Source organism: Falco peregrinus, chromosome 1 (genome assembly GCF_023634155.1).
Source record: "Falco peregrinus isolate bFalPer1 chromosome 1, bFalPer1.pri, whole genome shotgun sequence".
Classification (NCBI taxonomy): Eukaryota; Metazoa; Chordata; class Aves; order Falconiformes; family Falconidae; genus Falco; species Falco peregrinus.
The window spans coordinates 5410246-5434977 of NC_073721.1; the positions used below are offsets into that span (position 1 = coordinate 5410246).

Consider the following 24732-nt stretch of genomic DNA (forward strand, 5'->3'; position numbering starts at 1 on the left):
GAAACGTTACTGGGAGGTAGAAATATTGTGAGAAACTGGAAGAGTAGTCATGGCCAGTGTTTCTCTTTTAATGATGGCTTGCTGGCTTTCAGAAGGCTCAGGTTAACGAGGAAACTCAGGTAGGCTGCAGTGAAAAGAGAAAAATTAGTTCTAGGCTATTCCCTGAAGGACATCAGTAACTCCCACGTGTCTCACAGTGGGCACTGATCTTCTTGTAGGCCTGTTGGTAACATGTACAGGCGATATTATTCCTATTAACTAGTACAGGATGAGGACAGGTTGTTCCTCACAGTTGAGTTTATTGATGTCCAAGCAGGCAGATGCTCCCAGTGAGCGCACGGGGCCACTGTTTATTTCACCTCTAGCTCAATGACGCATCAGAGAGAAAGTTTTGGAAGACACGCCGTGCCAGGTGGCTCAGAAATCAGTTTGTCCCTGCCCTCTGCACCTGCACAGGCATTTCTCCCTAGGATGGCTCCATCATATCAGCTGCAGGGTAAGCAAGCATCAAAGGAACCTCTGCACGACACGGGCAGTAGGATCTGTCGGGTGACATTGACTGAACAGTTTTACTTCACCTGGTAATTCTCTCGGACCATTTTATCCAGTTTTCATGGGAAGACCTTTGGCCATTTCAGTTCTAACCGAGACTGAAATGTCTATGGGGTGGACGTAGCGGGGCTCTCTGCTGCGCTTTGGCTGGCCGTGACTTTGCACCACTTTGCACTGCCAAGCTGTGAGCTGGGTGTGCAACGGAGCGCTGGGTACGGGGTGAATGAAGGTTCAGTGCAGGAGGAAGGGAGCAGCAAGCTTTTGCAGTAGTGGCTTTTATGCTGACATGGAGCTTGAGGTCGGCTCTGCAAAGTCAGACTTAATAAAATGCACCTGAGCAAACGGTGCTGATGTCTTCCACAGGTACACAGCTGTGTACAGACCTCCTGCGGAGCACTCCCAGGTGTAAGCCCCATTCCCTTTGCAGTGCACATCATTAAGAAGGATCTCTCCTGAGCCTTGGCTAAAACTGACATTTCCAGGGGCAGGAACTGCCCTGCCACACACCAGCTGGCTGCAGATGCCCTGGGCATCCTTCAGGTCTCAGGAATCACCGCAGAGGGTGCCCCAGCTGCTCTGGTGATGGCCTTCGACATGGCCCCCACATCTGTTCCTTCTGCTCACAAGCCTGAGGCACAAGTCCTCCCGAGGCCAAAAAAGACAGTTCTATTTATGAGTGATACTTCCATATTGTCAGGTTTTTAGCTGACTGTTGCAAATTTGAGACAAGAGATTGCTTCTCATAATCAAAGACAAAAGATTGGCCAAAAGTGATATAAATTCATTAAAAACTGGAAGATACAGCATATTCCTAACACAACAGTTTAGGATTAACATATGATATGGTCAAAGTCTCACAGGGATGTATATTCTACAGTGTTTGGGATCCATAAATTAAAATCTCATTCTGGCAAAAGGATCTACAAGTATATCTCTTTGTAACCACATACTGGTACTAAATTACTATATTCAGCAAAATTTACTTAATCAGTAAAATCAATAAAGGTATATATGACATGAAAATTACTGGGAACTTCAAACAGCAAAGAAGTTGGGGAAAAAAAAGAGGAAAGTATAAGAGAAAGAGATATGGTGCTGAACAGCACAAGGCACGGTACCTGGCCCCTGCAGACATCCTCCATGCAGCAGCAGCATCCGAACAGCGGTCAGCATGGTACTCATGTTAACCACATGCCCTATGATGCTGATAAAATGTGTTTCAGAATTTATAAGCATGCAGATTTAAAGGGGTGTGCTCTGCAGTTTGACCAGCCTTATTTTTTTTTAAGTTGGTGATTTCATACAATGGAGATACTTTTAACTTTTAAAAACATTTTCTTCATTTTTTTTGGCAAGAGTTTGTTTCTAATAGCTTGATTTCTTGATGACATTAATTATTGTTTGAAGCTCTTCTCTTCTGTGGGACCAGTGGTTAAACCCTCCCCTTGGCATATCCGATGGCAGCCACTGGCCCAGGAGGAACCAGCTGCATGCAGCCAAGGAGAAAATGGGTGTTGCCAAGTGAAAAATGATGGCAGACTTTTGTCACCTCTCAGTTTCTCCGCTGTCCTGAAGTCGAGCTGGGGATGGTTGTGTTCCCCTGTCCCCTTGCACACCAGACCCTCCAGCCCACACGTCCGTGGTGGTGGCTCTGTCCGGGTTCCATTGAGGTGGTTCTGTGGGCTGAGGGTTGCAGGGATTTGCAGCACCTCCTGTCCTGGACTGCTTGTACTGTCCAGCAGCCTGGACAAAACGAGTCCCAGCAAGTAAAGCCCCATCTGGGGCACGTCTTGGGGCAGGGGTACCACAAGCTGGCTGAGGTCTTAGCCCCATGCTTCCATGGCTCACACAGCCAGACCCTGGCCACCAGAGCACTTGCAGATGTAAGCATTACCAGGGTACCGGACTGCCTTATCTGCTAGGAAACAAAATGTTTTTTTTCAAGATGCAATGCCAGAAACCCCTCAAGACTACAAACTCTAGTCTGTATTTTAAACAGTTAATTTTCTGCTTGCCCTGTAAGTGTCATCCCAGCTGTCATACTCCATAGCCTTCAGGAAGCATCTCATGTGATGCCCGGATTAATCCTTGCAGTGTTGGCAAAGAGTAGTCCACTTGTCTTCCTCAACAATGCATTCCTTAGAGAAATCCCATGAACTTTTATGAAACAAAGAAGACTTGTTTCACACTGGCAAGGCTCAGATCAAGTGTTTACATGCACAGCGTGCAGCTTTCAAATGCACACCGCCCAGGCTGCCTAGTAAGCTGCTCAGGAACTTGAAAAGAAACTGAAGGAACAGGTTGTGGCCACCCTTCTGCAAGTGGGGCTTCATAGTTGGCTTCCTGAGCTTGTGACTAGGGATGTCAGGATCCAGCATTTTTTAAAGAAGGCCTGGCTTTGCCACATTAATAGTAAGTCATTCTCCCTGCCACCTCTTTGCGTGGGAGAACAGAGCCCTCACATCTGTGTAACTCAGCTTTCATTGTATCTCATGCAAAGTAGCTTTGTTTGAATCCAGGCTTGGCAATGGAAGGTGGTGGTGACTAACGCCAAATGCTTCAGAAGTACCTCAACATCACTAGCTGAACCTATATAAACCTTTGTAACCAGGTAACTTCAGCAAATGAGCCCTCAAGCTGGGGTCCTTTTGTGCTAGCAACTGGTCAGGCACAGAAGAAAAGTCAGTCGCTGTAGAGGAATGAAGCTGGGTTAATTAGTGTTGATAATATACAGCTGTGGGCTGGCTTCAGGGGCGGTGGGTTGGCTGATGTAGATGAGGTGCCGGTGTGGCTGCTCTGTTAGGAGGGTGGGCAACCAACGAAGAGGGAGCAGCCAAGGAAGAGAGAGGAGGAAGAAGCAGGGAGAAGAGAGCAAGTGAGTGGACCTTGGATGAGGTGAGATGAGGAGAAGGCAGCAGAGGGACTGGCATGAAGAGTGCGTTGGTATGAGATAGTAAAAGACCTTGTTGCAGCTTGATAGTTTGGAGAGTGCTGTGACAAGTCGCTGCACAGAGTGCCTGATTTTAATCCGTGCCTAAATGGAAGAGCAGTAAGCAAAAGTGATGACTGAGATAAGGCAAGGAGCAACAACAGCTTGACATGTACTGGGAACTGATCTTATGGTTTTCAAGGAGCAGGGATGAGAGGGAGGGAAGAGAAGAAAGAGGAAAAAAAAAAAGTGATGTGAGACCTCTACTAAAAGCATAAGAGACTTCATCCTCATCCCAGTAGATGGGTTTCTTTGCAACCTCTGAGGCTACCAGGCAACACTCATCTGATTGCAACTGTTCAAACCCCACACTTTACCTGTTCTATTTAGTCACTCACACACCCACAGCAAACCTTCCCCAGACTTAACAGGTCTGCATGACTGTGTCTGAGGATAAAATACATCACAGTCTTCATACAGAAAGAGGAGGAAAGAGAGAAGCCATCCCTCTAAAACTACAGTCTCTGAAAATAGAAAAAAATGACACCCCCCCCAAAAGAAGACAGTTTTCAAACTTGGCAGGCTCTTTAGAACTGTGGAGTCCAATTAACTTCTACATTACAGCCTGTGACTAATTTACTTATTTCGGAAAGAGGAACAAATCTGCTTGGATGGGTACCAGGTGGTTCAGGGCAAAAGAGGTGATCCAAGTGTTATTCTAGGAAATGAAAACAAATGTCCCTCTCAGTGACCCAGCTGGGTCACTGATGAGTTTCCTCAGCTAGGCATGATTTTGTTATAATATGCTTTTTCTGCCATAGTTCTTGAGCCTGAGATAGAAAATATCCTAAAATACATAAGCTGCTGTGAGAATTTTAATATCTCCTTAGTTTTTCCCAGCTAGATATAAACTGTCAAACAAAAAAAAATTAAATTTTAATTAAAATTAAATTAAAAAAAACCCTCATGAAAATAAAAACTCTACCAAAAAACCCCCAACAAATAAATACAGAAAATCTCTTCTTGTAACAGAAGACATGACAGAAATTGTGCTAGAAAATGTGCTTGGGTTCAGGACAGCAAAGGGTTGTAATTCTTGCTATCTTGAAGTGCTCATAAATGAAGGGCAGTGGTGAGTCAGTGTCAAAAAATGCATTTGCTGTTTCCTCTGTGCTTATTAAGTGGTGGGCAATTCAGCAACCCACCTGCGGTGGCTGGCTGACTGATCCTCATTCAAGGTAGATTCTAGTGCAATCCTGTTAAAAAAGCTTGCCCATGGTTGCTGAGTCTGATGGAGTTATTAAAAAAAGATAACTATCAGTCAAGTGAAAGTGATCTCCAGGGTATATTCATTTAGTTATTTAATTGAAATTAAGTGCAAGTATTCGGTCTTAAGACATTAAGGAACACCTGAGCCGGAACTGTGAGAAGATGATTATGCTTAGCTTCTTAATTCAGCTGGATGTCAATTATTATCTGGGGCTTCTGTGGCAAGGCATGGGGAGAAAGTAATGAAAACAAGAACAACTGTGTTTCTTACTCATATCCTGCAAACCCAAACTAGCTTTTTTTTAGTTTTAATTGACATGGGGGTTTGTTATTAACAACTGGAAAAAGAATCTACTTGGTCGCTATAAGATGCAGAAATAAAAAAATGTTTATTTATACCCAATTATAAATATTATTATAGCATGTTCCTGGGAATGAGGACTACAGAGTTCAGCTATCTGCTTCAGACTCCAGAATTAGAATAGAAAGATAAACAGGACATCAAAGCACAGGAAATTCAGCATAAAAACAAGCAAACAAGAACTTTGTTCCTGAGCTTGCTTTAACCCCAATGCTGGCCAAAAAGGATGCCTGATGACTCTGGGAGCAACATAATGGCAGGAACCCGTAGAGTATGTACAATATTTTTACCTAAAAATGTGTAGTGTATGTGTTTGAAACCAAATTGCTATGGTTCCATTCTCTTTCCATTAAAAAATCCTTCTGAAATGCCACTTCAGAAGAGTTGTTCAGGAATATGCAGTTTTGTCAGTTATGAACAAGCTGCTGCTTGTTCGCTCCCCTCCTGCCCCCAGTGGGATGAGGGAGAGAACTGGGGGGGGGGGGGGGGGGGGAAGTAAAATCATGGGTTCATATAAAGACAGTTTAATAGGACAGAAAAGGAAGATGATATAATAATAATAACTATAATAACTATATAATAATAATAATAACTATAATAAACAAGAACAAGTGGTGCGTAGTGGAATTGCTCACCACCTGATGCCCAGCCAGTTCCCAGTCCCTGGCCATCTTTCCCCGCTCATTTATATACTGAGCATGGTGTCATATGGTATAGAATATCCCCTTAGCTAGTTGGGGTCAGCTGTCCTGGCTGTGTCGTCCCCCAGCCTCCTCACAGGTAGGGTGGGGTGAGAGGCTGAAAAGTCCTTGATTTGGTGTAAATATTGCTTAGCAACAACTGAAACATCGATGAGTTATCAACATTGTTCTCATCTTAAATCCGAAACACAGCACTATACCAGCTACCAGGAAGAAAATTAACTCTTTTCCAGCTGAAACCAGGACAGCAGTGTCATTCAGTCATTATCCTCTCCCATGGTGGAAAGGATAGCTCACATAGGCTGACACTTGTAAGGGATTTCAGCATGATGTTGCAAACAATGTTTAGCTGGTGCTGAGATTGTTGGCTGCGTACATACTACTGAGCGAACAAGTACATGCTACATGGTTGAGTAGTGACAGACATACTAGGAAGGAATTAGATAATCTAATGCCAAAGTCAGATAGGTATTCAAAGCAAAAACCTGCCAAGTGATGGTTGGTGTGTCTTCTCTGAGGGTGGAGGGCGCAACAATAACGAGCCTAACTGCAGCCTCCAGAAAAGAAAATTCATTTAAAAAAAGCAAAGGCAGTGGGCTCCACATGCTCCTGGTTCTTGTCATCCTTGTGTTTGCAGGCACCAGGCTTCTCTATGTGGTTGACATAACACCTATCACACACAAAACAAATAAACAAAAAAAAACCAAAACAAAAATTGTAGTTTACATTTAGCCTTTAATTCTCTGTATTTTCAACTAGGACGTGAAAGGCAAAAATCTCAGGTCTCGTTTTTCATGTTTTCATGCAACAATGTTAAATGCTTAGGTGGGATTTGACTGTATGCATTTCCAGCATATTTCAGCCTGGTTTATGAATGTGCACACAACACCTTGAAAGGCTAGGTAAGTCCTGAGGAGCCAAACATACAACCATGGGAAATAAAAGAAGTAATTTTATTGTGATCAGCAACCAAAAGTGTTGAAAACTGAACAAAACTCTTTCCTCTAGAAAACAGATATGAAATGTCTTTCAATGTTTAAATGACATTTTGGTGAGACCTGAAATGTCTCCTGGCTGAGATTCAATCTCTTGGATAAGACCCGTGGGTGTGCCCGGTTTGGGATGTATGTCAATGGGGAGGCTTCCAATTGATTTGACAAACGTTTAGGTCAGATTTTCAGCCTTAAATATTGCAAACAAAACACCTGTAAGAGCTCAGCATCTTTTTAATTTGGATGTACTTAATCTAGAGAAGTGAAAAATTAATGGGGAAGAAAAAATATAAATCAGCCTTCAACTAGGTAAAATGCACCTAAAGAGAAAGGGGAGAAAATTACTTCCCAGGGACAGGAGGGACAGGGCAAGTACTAGTGGGCTTGACCAGCAACAGTGAAAACTGAGGACAGACATTGTGAAAAGCATTCAGTGGTGATGCTGGTTTCAATTAGTGAGTCTTGTGAAGCATGAGATTGCCCAGGCATTAGGGAAATGTCTGTTGGGAAGATGCTGGGCTGAGGTGGTGGTGCTGAGGGTGCAGGGGGAAGCCCCAGCTGATGTGCTTTTGGTGCTGTGGATGAGCAGCAGTGCCCTTGGCCGAGGAGGAGGTGGCACAGAGGATGGAGGCAGCAGCAGGCACCTAGCAGCTCTGTGGGAAACAGGCTGCGGAGTTCACGGGGATAAATCCTGCGATGCGGAGTGAGAAGGCGAGCAGGGCTACAGCAGGGATGTCAGGAGCAGGAGGTGTGGGCCACGCGGAGGTAACAAGTGGCAGCAGAGAAAAGAGCTGTGGCAGTTACACTACATGCTTGGGGGACAGGGCACGATGGTTTCTGTGCTCTGTGGCTTTTCAGCTTTGCAAATACGTCTGTCATCAATGCGGAACTAAGGAGTCTCCCAAGGCCTTTCATGTGAGGTTTGGACATTTGTTTTACCTTTGCTGATAGATCTTATTTTATTTTTTTATCCACCCTTTACACTTCAACTCCATGGAAACGCCTTGCTGTAGCCACACACCCGGAGGCGTGCCCAACGCTGGTACAGAGAAGAGGTACCCCACACCTCCTCACAGTGGTGCTTCAAAACACAGCTGTGGGCAGAAAGTTGAGTACCAAAGGGAAAGCTTTCTCTCCAGTAACATGGGGAAACACACCGGCTGTAGCGGACGGTTATTCCTCACTGGCATGTAGGGGAAGTTCCTGCCACCTTTCCTGAAGTCCTCACCTTTGGTGATGCTGTGGGAGGAGCAGCGGATGTGGGACCTGGTTGGATGGGGGAGGATGCTCAGGGACTGGATTAACCATCGGCTGTGGAGGGAAATGCATAGACAGGTCCTTAGAAGTTCCCTAAACAATGTGGGTTATTGTGCTTTTGTGTGTGACATGCAGGAGAAAGTAATGGAAACCAAAAGAAGAGGCATTTCGGAACCAAGAGGCAGCAATCTGGCTCCCTAGGGCAAGGTATTGCCTGTAAATTTGCCTGTACAGAAAGAAAAATAATTAGCTCATTCCTTTTGAAGCCTACGTTAAGGTATTTGGAAATTCCCTGTTCAGTATGTCAGAAGCTGGAACTGAGTCCATCGCTTGGTGAATTTTTAATCCAACAGACCACATTCTTCCACACAGTAAAATGTTTGTATTTTAATCAGAGACATTAATTTGAAAGACAAAATAGAATTATTGCTTTGTAAACATTCCTTCCTTTGATTTTAAATTCCACGGCTCACCTAACAGATTACTTTAGCTTGGAAATCTCTGTATTTTATAAATAAGCACAGATACATTATTGTTTCAATGTGAAAATTAGCATTAAAAGCAATAGTCAAAATAATTAGAATATTGTATAGTCGCAATTCTAGATGCCATGGTAAGATCAATTATTACATTTCCTTTCCAGACATGATCTATTACTTCTCCCCAAATTAACTCTTCCTCCCATTTAATACACCTTGGAAAATTTATTGATACCTCATTCATATTTTCTCTCTAGCTCACAAAATTTTGAGCCATTAGATAAATAGTCTTAGAAGGATGTGAGAATAAAATTGAAGACGAGGAAAACGATAAAATGACTGTATCAAACAATGCATAACATTAACGTTTAAAATATTTCTTCATTGTTTAACAGGTGTTAGGGTTGCAAAGTTATTCTAAAGCACTTTAAGAGGCTAGGACTTGTAGATAAAGGCATCACAGCTTCTTACAAATGGCACGTATGTGACTGCCGCACTGCCGTCAGTGAAGCATTTCGGTAGTTCGTAATACGTGATGTTTGCCCTGTAACCATCATGGATGATGCTGACCTTTGATCTCACATTACCCCATGAGAAAATGGTTTCTTCAGTGCAGGTCTTGCCAGAAACCCGGCAAGAACGAAAACGGCAACGGCCAGGATGGCAGCAGCAGCAACGACGGGTACGAGGGGATTGTCAGCAGCAGTGGGACCCGCCTGGGGAGGAGGCACAGGAGAGTCCAGCCCTGCAAGTGAAGGCAGGAGGGGTTTGATCTCGGTGTATTAAGCATCAGGGCATAAAGAGCTGCTACATTAAAAGGGGACCAGTCAGAAATAAGCTAACTTCTTACAGGTTCATTGGTTTAAACTATTTGAACAGGTTTTATGTTAGCAGGGATGACAACTGAACTAAGCAAATTTCATAAGCAGAAGGCAACTGAGGGAATTAAATGTTTCCCAAGAGAGCTGGGAGTTTGCTCCCCGCTGGCCATCACGTTACACAAGCAGGCTGGAGCTAATTAGGTCAAAGGACTCATAGCACTAAAATGGGTTACATGCTACCTCTCCTTTGGGACCGCCACAGCAATTGTGCTTTTTATATGTGCATGTGAAAACAGGGGGGCTGCAAGGTGTTAAAAGAAAAGATTTGTAGACATTTGGGTCAGCCAGACAGTCCCTTCTTTTTTATGGAGAAGTTAGCAAAAGCCAGTTTCAGTGGTGCCAGAAACGCAGAGCTCTGGCTTTCCTTGAAGCCCGAAGTAGTCTTAGAGTAAATACGAGACAAATTTATTTGACTTTACCCATATTCCTGCTCTGAGCACCCCCTTCTCGAAGCCCAAGTGGTCCAACAACCACATTCACTCTTTCCTCAGCAGAACGTGCATCTCTCTTGGATCTGTTCATACAGCCCTGGTAGCAGCGGGAAGCATAGTCCCGGAGCCGGCACACCACCAGCTCGCACTGCAGGTAGACCAGCCTGTGGCGGCTGATGAACTCAAAGGCATTAAATCTGAACCGAGCAAAGTGGCTGTAGGGGGACTGGTAGGTAGCATAGGAAGAATCTCTAGCACATCTGGAAAGAAGTGAAAAAAGGGAATTAACCTTCAGGGATACACACGTGAACATTCCTGCAAAAAGCCAATAGATTAAAACAAAGTTATATCGTAGCCAGGTACTAGGAACACAATGGGATAACAATGCAACTTTGTAGCACAGTATAGACTTCAAAAATATTGACTTAAGTCCTATGAAGCAGCTAGAGCATTGGCGACTTTTTTTTTTTTTTTTTTTCCAAGAGAAGGGGACTGTAAGTGGTGAAGAGAGAAGAACAGACTCTTACTAATGTCTGTGCTTGTACTAGGCATAAAAAAAATGAGTCTAATGCTTGACCTCTTTTTACTGAAATATATAATGCCTGGGACAATAGATTTCTGCTGCCAGTTTTCACTATCTCATCTACCTCACTCCCACTACTTTGAATTTTGCATATAGGACAAGAATGAAGTAAGTGAAATAAAATGTTAGTAAGGTCTAAATGTAATTTCTTATTTTGAGGCTCATACTGTAAAACTAAAAAAACAACAGCCCTTTTTAAGAGTCTGTGGATAATGAGATCGAAACCAATTCAGATTGGCTCTCTTATTTTAACTAAAGGCAGAAAGGGTATTACAGCCAAGCTTCTAATGACTTTATCGATAAAGCTCTTACCCATTCTTGATTATGTCATAGGCCAGAGTGCTAAAATCATGAGGATCAGGTGATGCCACACATGTATCCACAAACACGATCAGATTTGGGTCAGAGCTGTGAAGAGAAGCTTGAAGGTACAAATTTTGGTTCAAGTCAATGTAGTATGGAGAGTCGTGCACTTGCCGCAAGAATGATGAGGAATCATAAAAAGAGATGTTCATGTCATATCTTCCAAACTGATTTTCATTCACATCTACAGTATCTTCAGCAGCATACATTATTTGCATCCATGTGTTGTGTAGCATTTTGCAATTGATATGTAAGTGAATATTCTTTTTCCTCTTGATTATGTACCCAGAAGATGTAACTTTGATCATGTTGGAATAGTTGATTGTATCATTGTTCTCCTGTTTAACATATAATTTAAAATGAGGAACCACATTTTTTTCATGTTCCATGTTCTAAGCTTTGGTAGAGTAATAGACAATTTAAAAATGCAGATTCATCTTAAACTCTTTAAACCAAGAAACTCTGTGTGGGTCTTTTCTGCTCACACATTGTAAATAACCTTACTAGAGTATGTAATTAAACAGCAATCAGTGGAGAAAAACTCTGATAAATCCAAGGCAGAGGAAACTTCGTTGAGCATCTGTACAAAATGCCAATTGTGTTGTATGCAGCCATCCCAAACCTGCACGGCACTTACAAGGCTACGTCTACTTTAAATCAGGCAAAGTTGATATAGCTTCCTTCCACACTTTCCTCCCTAGAAGCTCATTTCTATTAAGCATGGGGATTCTCGAAGGTATGGAAAGCAAAAGCACTAAAACCCTCCAGGTCTCGCTGGTTCACTTCTTCATGCTGTGGACCACAATGGCCCTGTCATGACTCTTTTCAAAGTGAGTCCCGCAATCCAGTGTGCACAACGGTGAGCGTACCTCTCGTATCGTCCCACAGCTGTTGTAGGGAATGTTGAAGATAACCTCGTGTGACGTGACCGTTGGTTTACAGCGGTTGTCATTCAGGGTGACCATCTGTGCTGAGTAGCCCTGAACCTGGAGATAGTCTCTGTTAACCACAGCGTGCATGTAGTCTGGCAAGCACAGGAGGGCTGGTAGAAGAAGAAATGACAATGTATTAGTGACTTCAGGAACTTGTTAATTATTAAAGTTTTAATTGTACCATATGTTGGGTTTTTTCTTCATTTAGAAGGCAAGCATCATATTTTAGACACATAATTTCATTTCCCTAACATCTTTAAATATACACAAATATTTATTTTGCAAACAAAAGCAATAAACAGGCTTGTTTATTGGGTAAGAGCTTTCCCAAGTCATTAGAAACAGAAACGCTGTCTGGGAACTTACTAATGTTGTGATTTGATGGAATGGAGGAGTAGTGAGCCTGAAACCCTCGGAAGGTGTATCTAGAATCGCTGTGAAAGTGAATGGTCATCATGTTTGAAGAGGATATGTACGTGAGAAAGGAACCAGAACAAAGTCTCCCAAGAAGCGGGGAAGAGTGTGGAGGCCCATCGTAGACTTCAACATAGTCGTACTGGCATCTGCTGCCTTGCATCCTGGTGAAGAAATAGCAGCACCTTGTCAAATGTGTTTCAGAAACTCTGATGTGACTGCCTAACGTGATAGAATCTTTCAGCACTCAAAGTTTTTACAGCAGAGGTTTTATTTGTTTTGTATGTAGATGTCACAGAAAATGGTGGGTAAAAAGTACTGCAGTAATCCAGATTTTGTTCTGGCTTTCCAACTGCTGGATGTTATTGGAAGTATCTTTAAAATTGGGAAGGTTGCTTGTTTCAAATAAATTTTCAAACTTCTCATATAGCTTTTAACTTTGTTATTTGCCCAGGAAATCAATGTTTTACTTACACAATATCTCTAAATGTGAGCATAACACGGAAATTGTTCTCTACTTGTATTTCCCACATGCAGTCAGCGTTGTTTGGATATCTTCCAGGGAAGAAGGGGCTCTGCAGCACCCCAGAAGAATTTGAGATTGAGCCACCGCAAAAATAAGGTGCTGCAGAAAGAAATGGAAGATAATTCACTTACAGTAACCCCTATAAAATTGAACCCGAGCTGCACACGTCTCATCGGCAGCTGCTGAAAAGCAGATCTCCTGCTGACTGGAGGTGATATTCTGCATGACCCAAATAAAAACAAATATTTGGTTTTGCTTTAGGTTTACTTTTGTGATGGAGTTGGGATTCCCTGTCACATCTATGGTGTCAGACCACCCTCTGCAGGCTGGGCTGGTAACACCTTGACGCTTTCTGATCTGGTGTCTCCTTTCTGCAGTCAAGGAGGTGTCATGGAAGTACCTTACTGAGCAGACAGCATCCCTTTGGTTACTCTGCTGCTTCTCTTTATTCCCCTGAAGACTTTGAAGGATAAATTAGCTGCAAGTCTTCTAGGAAGCTCTGTAATTTTACAGTCTTGAACTAAGCACTCCAGGATGCTGGGCCAAGTCTTAAATATACCTTATTTCTCCTATAAGCACAGCTGCAAAAATCTTTCATGTTCCTGCCAGTATGAATGACATAATTCTTATGTTAAACAGAAAATCCTAAAAGTTTCCTTATAGGAAGGAGAGCACAAGCTCTGAACTTAATTCTTAAAAGATGTGAAACATAAAGGCAACAACACCCCATTTTATTTTCCTGCACAGGGACAGCCCCCAGATCAGCACACTCCTCCCTGCCTCAGGTTTTTGGGATTCTCCGGTTATTCCAAGCTTGGGAGCACCAGCTGTACCCAGACACTGCCATTCCTCTGAGATGACTCGATGGGCCTCTCAGACACCTTCACTTTCATACTATTTCCAGTTGTAAATGGTTTCGCTTTAAATCAAAAATCCGATTTCTAAGGCAAAAATAGCAGGCTGAAGACCATAGCACCTTTAGCAAACAGAAGAGCCAAAAATTACATTTTGCAATACTTGAACACCACACTTCCAATATTGATATATGTTGTTAGAAGTCAGAGGTTTAGAAAAAACTTCCTAAACCTTCACCCAGCTGAAGATCCCAGTGAGAAAATGGCTTGCCCAAAGCCAAAGAGCATAACAACAAAATAAGCATCACTGAAATTCAAGGGGTTATCGTAGCCTGTCTAAGAATTAGCATGCAACTGTAAAGTCATATTGCCACAGAAGCAAAAATCAAATTTAAAAAAGCCCAACAGGGAGACAGACCACAAATAAACAAGGTGAGAAGAGCCAAAGAAGAGCATTACCTGCTGAAGGTGTTGGCGTGGTCATGGCAGCTGTGGGTGTGAGGGAAACAGAGCTGGAGGTGAGATGTGTTGCTCAGGACAAAGGTGCTGGGGCACAGACATGTCCCCACATTGGGGCCATAGGGTACCACAATGGGGAACGCAGTGAAGAGGGGACGGAGATGCAGGGGGCCAGGCACAGAGGGCTGTGAGACCCATGGTATAGCCAGTGGCCTCCGCTATGTCACGGCAAAGGGGAGCAGCAGCCCTGCACCCAGCAGGCACCAGCCAGCAGCTCCCCCCGCTTGCTGTAAGGCTGGGAACAAGCTGGGTGGGCACAAATTACCTGTTGTGTGCGGCCATTCAGCAGGGGGAGTTGCATGAGGCGTTGAATGCACATCTGCAAGGAAGAAGAGGGAGTGAATGAAAGCGCAGCAAATGCAGCAGGCTCGTGGCAATGGGTGGCTATGGCCATGGCAGTGGCTATGCGTATGGAAATGCAAGACTGAGGCATTAATTCAGGGAGAGACTGTGCAGCTCTTTTCTGCCATTCCCCATCCAGGCACCAACTGGACATGTCCCCAGTGCTGCCCCGACCTCCCCACATTGCAATCCCAAAATCCTGCTCTTTGCAACCATGCTGAGCCCCTTCAGCTGCAAGCGTGAGGAGCTGGCTGTGCCCTCTGTGAGTGCTTGCAGCACCAGGCAGCAAAGGCCCCCAGGCTCGCCACTCCGCTCTGCCTCTACCCAGGGAGGTAAGCATGGCTGTTCCAAGGCAGGGCACCGAAACCTGCCTGGTGTGATCTGCCGAGAGCCGGCGGCCTCCGCTGCCCACGCACCTGCACAGATGACGCCGGCATCCTCTACGTGCCCGCAGTTGTGCATGCCCCAGCCGTTGTGCCGGCACATCCCGAGGGAGGTCTCATCCCCGCGGCACTGCACGTCATCCAGGAGGATGCTCCCGGAGCCGAGGCCGAAGTACGCGCTGCCCGGGGCGTTGGTGGGCTGGCCACAGCCCAGCTGCTGGCACACCACCTGGGCATCCCTCAGGTCCCACTCGTCATCGCACACCGTCCCCCAGCTGCCGCCGTAGTACACCTCCACACGGCCCTCGCAGCCGTTCCTGCCACCGGAGAGCCGCAGGCGGGCACCTGGGGTGAGGCATGTGGCACTGGGTCAGTGTCATGGACCCCAGCTCCCTGGCTGCTTCAGGGATTTGGCCACAGTGACCAAGAGCTGGGGTGGGGCAGACCTGAAGGGTCTGGGGGAGCGCAGGGGCTGAGCAAAGACCCCAGGTATTTGGAGGGCAGATTCACCCTGCCCAGGGCCCTGGTGGGGGATACATGGAAGCTTCCTGGGGGTCCTGGGGGCTGCTCAGGGCATGGGGGCATTTTGCGAAAAACATCCTTTGTGCACATAGAGTATGGCTCATCCCCTGAGGGTGACCACTGATGCACCCTGGAAATGTCACGGCAAAGGGGAGCAGCAGCCCTGCACCCAGCAGGCACCAGCCAGCAGCTCCCCCCACTTGCTGTAAGGCTGGGAACAAGCTGGGTGGGCACAAATTACCTGTTGTGTGCGGCCATTCAGCAGGGGGAGTTGCATGAGGCGTTGAATGCACATCTGCAAGGAAGAAGAGGGAGTGAATGAAAGCGCAGCAAATGCAGCAGGCTCGTGGCAATGGGTGGAAATGGACGTGGTCACGGCAGTGGCTATGGAAATGGCCATGGCCATGGCCATGGAAAAATAAGGCTGAGGCTTTCATTCAGGGAGAGATAACATGGCCCTATCCTGCCATTCCCCATCCAGGCACCAACTGGACATGTCCTCAGTGCTGCCCCGACCTCCCCACATTGCAATCCCAAAATCCTGCTCTTTGCAACCATGCTGAGCCCCTTCAGCTGCGAGCGTGAGGAGCTGGCTGTGCCCTCTGTGAGTGCTTGCAGCACCAGGCAGCAAAGGCCCCCAGGCTCGCCACTCCGCTCTGCCTCTACCCAGGGAGGTAAGCATGGCTGTTCCAAGGCAGGGCACCGAAACCTGCCTGGTGTGATCTGCCGAGAGCCGGCGGCCTCCGCTGCCCACGCACCTGCACAGATGACGCCGGCATCCTCTACGTGCCCGCAGTTGTGCATGCCCCAGCCGTTGTGCCGGCACATCCCGAGGGAGGTCTCATCCCCGCGGCACTGCACATCATCCAGGAGGATGCTCCCGGAGCCGAGGCCGAAGTACGCGCTGCCCGGGGCGTTGGTGGGCTGGCCACAGCCCAGCTGCTGGCACACCACCTGGGCATCCCTCAGGTCCCACTCGTCATCGCACACCGTCCCCCAGCTGCCGCCGTAGTACACCTCCACACGGCCCTCGCAGCCGTTCCTGCCACCGGAGAGCCGCAGGCGGGCACCTGGGGTGAGGCATGTGGCACTGGGTCAGGGTGTCCAGATGGGCTCCTGCAGCAGGGCCTCTGCATGGCTGCTGCAAGGTCAGAGTTGGGTCTGGTGGGCTTGAATTACCTGTTGAATATGGCCAGTCTGTGGTGGGCACTGGAACAACAGATATGAGTAAGAATTTAGTGTCAATGAAAAAAGCAGTCAGCACATCATGCACACGAAATTAGCCTGTGTTCATGGAGCTCCTGTCCTATGGTACTTCACATCATGTGGAGGTCTTTCATTCAGCAGAAATGACTATCGTGAGTTCTCTGTTTCACACAGTCACCTGTTCCTGGGCAGAATTCTATCTTCCTTTACAAAACATTCGGTGCAGCAGCTCTCTCTTTTTCCTGTCCCATCCCAAATCCCAGAACTTGTCTAGGAAATAGCTATGGTACTACCCATGCAGGATCTGGAGGGGCAAAGGTAGAATGAACCTTTGTTGCCATCCCTCCCTGAACAGTTTCCTTCACCAGCAATTCCTACAGAGATCCTGGCCTTAAGCCTCAGCACCCCCAGTTTTCCATCTCTTCTCCATCCTCCCTGTGGACTTCTGTGCCAGGAATGGCCTAACTGGAGTGGCCCAGTGATGGGAGACTCCCTCCAGTGCAATCAGGTCTAGGAAGGGAGATCAGGGGCAATAAGAAGATCAGGGAGTGACAGTGGACAGCGTTACCTGGTGTGCTTCTCTCTGTTGTGGTAGCCATTGTCTCTGTGGTCATCACTGTCTCTGATAGGGTCGTTGTCTCTGCTAGGAGAGTGGTTGGCACTGTCGTGGTTATGTCTGCTATAGAGGACATCCACACTATGGAAGTCGTTGGTGCTGCGACAGTTGTCTCTGCTAGGGAGGTCATTGCTCCTGTGGTACTTTTCTGCCCCATGGAGGTCATGTCTGATATGGACACTGTAGGCAGTGTTGAGGTCTTTGGCACGGTGGAGGTCAACAGCGCTGTAATTGTCTTTCCTGTGAATATGGAAGAAAAACACGCTGCACATGAGGACCATGCTTGTGCAATAGGCACACCTGTATGTTAGTTACAACCCCAGTTCCTCAAGGATGAAGTGAAATCAGGACAAATTATTCTGATGTGATACTCCATCCTGACTGGGGTCAATGGAGAGAATGGGGGTGGGTAACAGTCAACTGAATTTTTTTCTTGAAAATGGTATTGCCAGATGGTGACAGCAGGGAAAGGTACTGATGGGGCATCTGCTGCCAGCTACAGGACACCACAGCCCAGGCACAGCTGGACGCTGTCCTCTTGCAGGCTCCTGCCACAGAGCCAGGAGCTGTAGGGTTGCTGGCAACAGCAAGGCTTGGACCTATCACCATCTCAACACCCTTCTGCAGAGGCTCAGGTCATCCCCAGGGGCTGCCCGGTCAGTGGTCTTGGGGTGGTGCTTGGTGCAAGGCCAGGAGTGGGGCAGGCCAGCGTCAATCACCTGTTGAATACGGCCAGTCTGTCGTAGGCACCGGAGCTGCAAACGCAAGCAAGAAATAAATGGCACTTAAGAAAACACTGAACACAGCACACAAATGGTAACAGAAATATCACAGAGAGTTTTGCTGTTTTCTTCTAAGGCCAAAGCACTGATGTAGCTAGCATTTTCTTCCAGCATGAATTCAGCTCTTTAGGCTCTTCCTCTTTGAGGAAATGTAGAAAACTGCAATATATATAAAACATCTGAACACCCTGTTGTCATTAGCCATGCCTCAGTTCATGATGATCTGTTGTTAATACAGGAGAAAACAACATACAGATGAACTACCTTTTGTTAAAAAATACGGGGGGAAGCAAAACCTGAAACCCGCAAGGTGACGGAGTACTCAAAATGGACGGATATTTGTGGAGGAAAAGAGTATTAAGGGACCTAAACTTGAAGGAAAATTTGAAACATACAGAAACAACACAAAGTAAGTTGTCAGCTATGACATTTTGGGTTATGACTGTGAAATTATTATTGCTCATAATGAATGCATTAAGGCTTACTGTAAGAATATGGGTTTCAACTAACCCCATTCCTCCCTGATGAACGTTGCCTATCAGACATAGCTTTGCCTCTAATTTCAACTTGTTTTGTTATTTGCTTTCTCACTGCTGGGTGATTAGAAGGAATAAAAGTTTTACACATTGCAATGAACATATCTGATCCTTGGGTTTTTTGATTGCTTCGCATGGAGTGAGCAAGCACAGCTGGTATACTACCCTAGTGAGAAAAACATGAGTCCATGCTGGCTCTGCAGGGTCAGTGGAGTGAAAAGACAGGGTGGTTGGGAGATCAGACCCTGCTTCCTGAGAACAGGTCTTTTCAGAGGGAGTGTGCCCTTCACAGATAGAAAATTCTTCATAATAAAGTAGAAAGAAAGGTTAGACATTTATCTGGTGTATCCGATATCGCTTTCCATCTGAATGTTATCTCAGGAGGAGAATATCTGCATGCCCCCATGCTGGCACATGTATATCGAGTGTAATTTATAGCAAAAGTATTTTGAAAAGAAAAATGCGACAGCACCTGAACAGACAACACCAGCATCTTCATAGTGGTCACAGTTGTGTATCCTCCATCCAGGGTGATTACAGTGCAACAAGGAGACCTCACTTCCATTGCACTTCACATTGTCCAGCAGGATGTCACCCGAGCCTTCCCCAAAGTAAGCGTTGCCTAGAGCTGTAATGGCCTGGCCACATCCCAGCTGCCTGCACACAACCTGGGCATCAGAAATGTCCCAGTAATCATCACAAACTGTCCCCAGCCGTCCTTCGTAATAGACCTCAACGCGACCTTCACATCTGTGCTTTCCGTTCACCAGCTGGAGATGGGTCGCTTTGGGAGACAGGACATCGAGCACAAACACAGTCGGATAAATAAGCTGGAAGTGACCTTAAGAAGTCATCTCTTCTGTCCCCTCACCCCATCATTCCCAGTAGGTGCTTGCCTAGCCCAATATTAAATGCCTGTAAGGACAGAGGTGATACCCACCTTTCTTCTTCCTCTCTTTCACATCTCAAAATCAGCTGCATGTACTTTATGCAAGGTTTCTACAGAAAATTTAGACAGTAAGATGGACACCAACCATTTCAGCAAAAAAGGAAATTATTTAATAGTAAGAAAATCATAACAGGAAAGTAAAGAGGAGACAATTAATTTCAGTATCTGAAATCCACGTAAAACTGTATTAAGAAAGTAACTTGACATTTTTTTCACTTTGTTAATAGGAAGAAAACGGCATGTTTTAAGAACATGCCATGTTTATGTATTTCTTTTAGCCATAGTTAAAAGGTTTTATGCTACAAAACAAGGAAATATCACATTTTGCATTGAATCCTAGCAGGACTGAGGATGTACAGCACAGCTTTCCTGCCCTCAACCTGTGTCATCCCAGAAGCACAGGTGTATAGCAGTTCTACATGATGTACAAACTTTCCCAAATTTATTCTCATGGAGCTGCTACAGTGCTGCCATGTAAAAATTGCCAGGCAGATAAATGGCAACTGAAGGACAACAAGCAGTACACTACTTTGCTTAAAATTATGTCAGAATTAGCCAAGTGAATCCTTCAGAAAAACTATGGAGTTTTACAGAAAAACAATAGCCATTCTTTATATTTCTCCCTGCTTTATGCAATTTAACTAGGATTTATCTTATTCCTCTAGAATTTTTAGGAGAATTTTAAGGATCTAGAGTTCACACATCACAACCAAATCATATGGTTTTTAAAAGTAATTTTAGTGGAAGAATTCCACTAAGTGTTCAGCAGAATGGGCAATGGTCTCAAAGAGATTGTAAACATTTCAATAGGAATCCTGCAGCTTTATTTCTTATACGCCAGTAAAATGTTATTAGAGTTTGAAATAAAGAGATACCTGATAACCTGTCATGTATAGATCAGGTTACTGCATTCATTCAGGTAAAGCCCATCTGCTTTCCAGTTTGACTTAGGTTGTTTATACATTCTGCAGTGAACAGTATGAAAATCCTGATTTTAGAGATCCATTTTTAGTGAAGTTTATTGAAGACTTTACCACTAAGTGTGAGCAAATAACTGTTGTAAATTAAGATTTGCAGTATGTACACTTTGAAAATCAAAACATGCACGCTGTGCTTGTTATACATTACATTTCTGCTCAATACATATTTAACTTGTTATTAAACTCTGAATAAGTCCTCCAAAGCAAAACATTCTGTTTGGAGAAGCTCCTCCCAGTTTCTGTACTGAGCATGATGTTCTATGGCATGGAATATCCCTTTGGCCAGTTGGGGTCAGCTGTCCTGGCTCTGGTCCCTCCCGTTTCCTCATGCACCTGCTCACGGGCCGAGCATGGGAAGCTGAAAAGTCCTTGATTTAGAGTAAGCACTGCTTAGCAACAACCAAAACATCAGTGTGTTATCAATGTTATTCTCATGCCAAACTTAAAACACAGTGCTGTGCCCACTACTAGGAAGAAAATTAATTCTATCCCAGCTGAAACCAGGACACACACTCATAGGATTTTTGAGAAGTGAAACAGCAAACCTGGCAAAAAGTCAGAGTGGGATTAAGAAATTAAAGCTGATCTAAACCAGTTTCATTTGTTCTCATTCAGGGTCTGTCACCACTGTGAGAGCACAGCCATCCGCTGGGCTGGTAATTAGATAGGTTGCATCTTGCCTCACACTTCAAAGGTGTCAAAAAGACAAAAGCCAGTGATTGTACAAATACAACACTTACTCTGACCCAGGAGAGAGAGGCAGAGTTCTGGGGAATGAAGCCAAGAGCAGGGAGAACTAGAATAGCCAGAGTGAGATGGCTTATCACCAGGCAAGTAGAGGAAAGATAAAGAAAACTGGGTGAGGTAGATGATGGCAAGATAAATTATCGTAATCATGATTATAACCCTTTGCAGTTATTCTAGGATATACATAGAACTATTTAGCTCAAAGTCACCCAAGTCTCTTAAGAGATAGAAACTAGTCATCTAAGGAAAAAGTCCATGACCATTAAAAAGTTGAACTAAAGGCACTTAATGCATTTCAATATTTTTAGATGCCCCTCATTTATCTACAGTGCTAGATTATGAAAAGTAACTTCTTGTTATATTTTTTTAAAATTTTACATGAGATCAAGAAGAATCAAATAATACAAGCAATATTAAATATATAGCAAATGTATGCACACATATATTCTTGAATAAATACACATTTTCTAAAAATTCTTCCCTAATTCTTACATCAGATTTCTGGAACTGGAAGAATAACTCTTCATAACGTACAGACACAATTCTTGCAATGATATAAGGCACTAAGACAAGTACAACCCTGTGGCAGCAAAATGAACTCCACTAAATGGTTTAAATCCTTCTTACCGTTCAGTACGACGGTTAGTTCATAATTTTAGCAGAAAAAAAGCATGCTAGCCCTTTCACCCAATTTCCCTGTTAATCTTTTGCCCAAACCAATACCAGCATGAATGTGGTTTCTATTCATGGAATCAACAGAGAGGACATCAAGCAGTCTTTATATTTATTTTATGCATCCTGGAACAAGTCTAAGTGCTTTACCTGATTTGGCCTCCAGAACTGCTGGCCCCAGCAAGAGGAGCCATGTCAAAATCATAGTGGTACCCAGCTCATCAAGGTTGTTGACAGAAAGGACCGTCAGAATATATAGTCTCTATTTCTGAAGGGGAGTGGCTCTGTAGGTTTCTTTTTCTACAGGAGAACAATAAAACAACCACAGTCCTATGATCTGAAACAAACATATGTTTGATTTGCTGTTTAAGTTTTTAGAACTTCCTGGATTTTGCAGAAAGATAATAGATCAAGAGTAACATTTTCCACTGCCTGGGAGGAAATATTTATGCTACCATGGGTTTCACAATCATTTCATTGTACAAAGAAATGGAGCTCCTATCCAAAGATACCTTTCAATTCCGGCTGATGAATCTCACTATTTTTCTTATACGAAGAGATTCCTTGGCAGGTCTGGGGAAGGTAGTGGAATCTTGAAACTTAGACTGACTCTCCAGCAAAGGAATAAAAAAGTTTCATAACTGGATGCCAACTAGTGTGACAAGTCTCTCTGAGGAGCCGTGAATGTCTTAAAGCTTCAGCATATTTTAAATAAAATAAGACCTGGTGGCCCTGTTTAAGTATGACTGGGTGGTCTCAGAAAAGCCTTGCAGTTGAAGTCAACACCTCCAGCCCCAATATGATCCCACTCCTTTTTGGCACTTTTAAGTTCAAGTCAAAACACAGTTCACTGAGAGACTTAGATTGCAAGAAAGTGTCAAGAGAAGCAGGGTCAGCCAATAACTTTTCATGAAAACTGCAGAAAAATCAATGGATTTTATGCATATTTAAGTAAATCACAAAGGTTGCAACTTAACTTTATTCTAAAATTTCTTTTGATCCTCTGCACCATGAGATAGCTGGAGGGGGGAGGTTCAGATTTCTATTAAGAATCTTTCTAAATATATTCCTTGTTTAATTGTGCATAATGACTATTACAGCTGTATCATTCTTTAACAAATGAAACCAAAACCTTTCCACAACATGAAATAATGCTTAATTCTCATTCATCATTTTCTTGCCAGAGTGGTTACTTTTCGTTATTTCTGTGTTTTAACCATTTAATGAGAAAAAGCTGGCAACCATTCTAACATTGAAGAGACAGAATATTGCTCTTCATCTGATTCCTACCTCTAAGAAGCCATCGTGTCTTGGATGGCATTATCAGGAGTTAAAATTTGTGGCACAATTGTTGCTGTATATGGATTTATTGTCTCCAGAGGCAGTCATCAAGGGTAAAGACTAAAGTCCAGGAGCCCAAGAGAAAAAGAGAATGACTTAGAAGGTCTGTCCACAGAGGCCAGCATTATTGGAAGGGAAGAAGGAAGTGCAAAACACAAGATGCCAAAGATCATGTTGGAAGCCTTGAAAGTGAATGCTGAGAAGGGTAAATATGTTTCTTCTTTATACAAACAACTGCATTCACACATGAATGAGGAAATGTATACAACACCTGGTATTCACTCTTCATATTCTTCTGGTTTTGACAACTTGGCAAGAAGCAGAAAAAAATCAGTATATTTGACTGACCAGTCAAACACGGCAATCAATGAAGCAAGAGTAAGTGGTGGATAGCAATTCTTCTCCAAACTCTTGTAATAATTGAAAAAGGTGGGGAGGAAGGGGAACGTGAAAGTGATTTCCGGGTGGTTCAAGTGAAAAACCACACAAGTCAAACTGTCCAAGTAAGTGAATAACGCTGACTGATTAATTATTCACTCCTTTCTTCACTAATTAATTCTTTATTACAGACTTCAAAGACCTAGGTGTTTCTAGTGATCTTGATTATCAGACAATCTCTGCACAGCAGGACTAGAGAAAGGTTGTGCTCCAATTAATTTGAATTAATTAATTAATGCAAATACCATACAGGACATGTCATCCTACCCATTGGCTAGGTAAGTCTTTTGCAGTAACACGTTTTTGTTCTCTAGGATCTCTTCTGGCAACTTGAAGTGTTTCTCAGCACATTGCTCTGTGAAAGAAGCTCCACCAAACTTTTAAAACACTTTCTCTTCTGCTGACTATTGTTAGGAGACTTCTCCAGACATACTGGCTTTTGTGACATCCAACCAAAACCATTGAAAGGACAAAGAAGATTAATCAGCTTTTAGCCATGACTACAAGAAACTACCTACATAGGAATAAAGGTATCCAAGACTTCTTCACAAAGGCGTGATAGTTTGAATCCATGCATTATGGTGCAATGTGGTAGCTTAGTCTTATTTATTTGGTTCCCTGATGGTCTCCTGGGGGCTGTCGCCTGTCTTATGTGAACCATGTCATTGCAAATTGATTTGCGTTTGTTCAGTGGTGAGGATGCAAGTGGATCAGAACTGTCTGCTGTTGAGAGTCAAATCCACTGGATATGCCAGTAAAAGATTTCCTGAACGTGGTGAGGCAGGAGGTGGGAAGGAAGGTTCTTGGCAGAAAAATCACTCACCAGGGACATGTACTTTAGAACACAACCCTTTCCTCCTCATCAAATCCAGTTCTCTTGAATCCTGCATTTCTAGAATACTTGTGGATCAAGGAAGATGGCAGGAAATAAGGAGGATGAGTCTGAGACACTAACTACTTGAACAGTTTAGCAGTGTTTTCTACAGCAACATTTAATATGGAAACCACTGAACTTGGTACTTCTGCCTTGCATTCTGATACAACCTTGGTATGTCTCCATCTGGGACCCATGGCACAGACATAGTACGGGAAGACTCAGCTCTCAGCAGCACAGACACATTGCAGATTCAAGTACCAACATCCTAGGTCTAGGATCTTTCTGCTTGTCTGATCAC

At 44.2% G+C, this 24732-nt stretch overlaps 1 protein-coding gene across 1 annotated transcript in view; it reads right to left on the reverse strand.

Annotated features, from left to right (window-relative positions):
- Positions 1 to 8529: 8529 nt before the first annotated feature.
- Positions 8530 to 24732, reverse strand: part of LOC101920138 (deleted in malignant brain tumors 1 protein) — a 33931-nt gene continuing 17728 nt past the window's right edge. Inside the window, exons 14-24 of the mRNA XM_055813998.1 lie at positions 18898 to 19214; positions 17719 to 17867; positions 17065 to 17352; positions 16045 to 16332; positions 15876 to 15890; positions 14802 to 15106; positions 12619 to 12796; positions 12097 to 12308; positions 11668 to 11840; positions 10748 to 11136; positions 8530 to 10112 (exon numbers count right to left, since the gene is read on the reverse strand). Coding sequence (XP_055669973.1) covers positions 9827 to 10112; positions 10748 to 11136; positions 11668 to 11840; positions 12097 to 12308; positions 12619 to 12796; positions 14802 to 15106; positions 15876 to 15890; positions 16045 to 16332; positions 17065 to 17352; positions 17719 to 17867; positions 18898 to 19214 — 2600 coding nt within the window. The 3' untranslated portion in view covers positions 8530 to 9826. The remainder of the gene's footprint in view (positions 10113 to 10747; positions 11137 to 11667; positions 11841 to 12096; positions 12309 to 12618; positions 12797 to 14801; positions 15107 to 15875; positions 15891 to 16044; positions 16333 to 17064; positions 17353 to 17718; positions 17868 to 18897; positions 19215 to 24732) is intronic.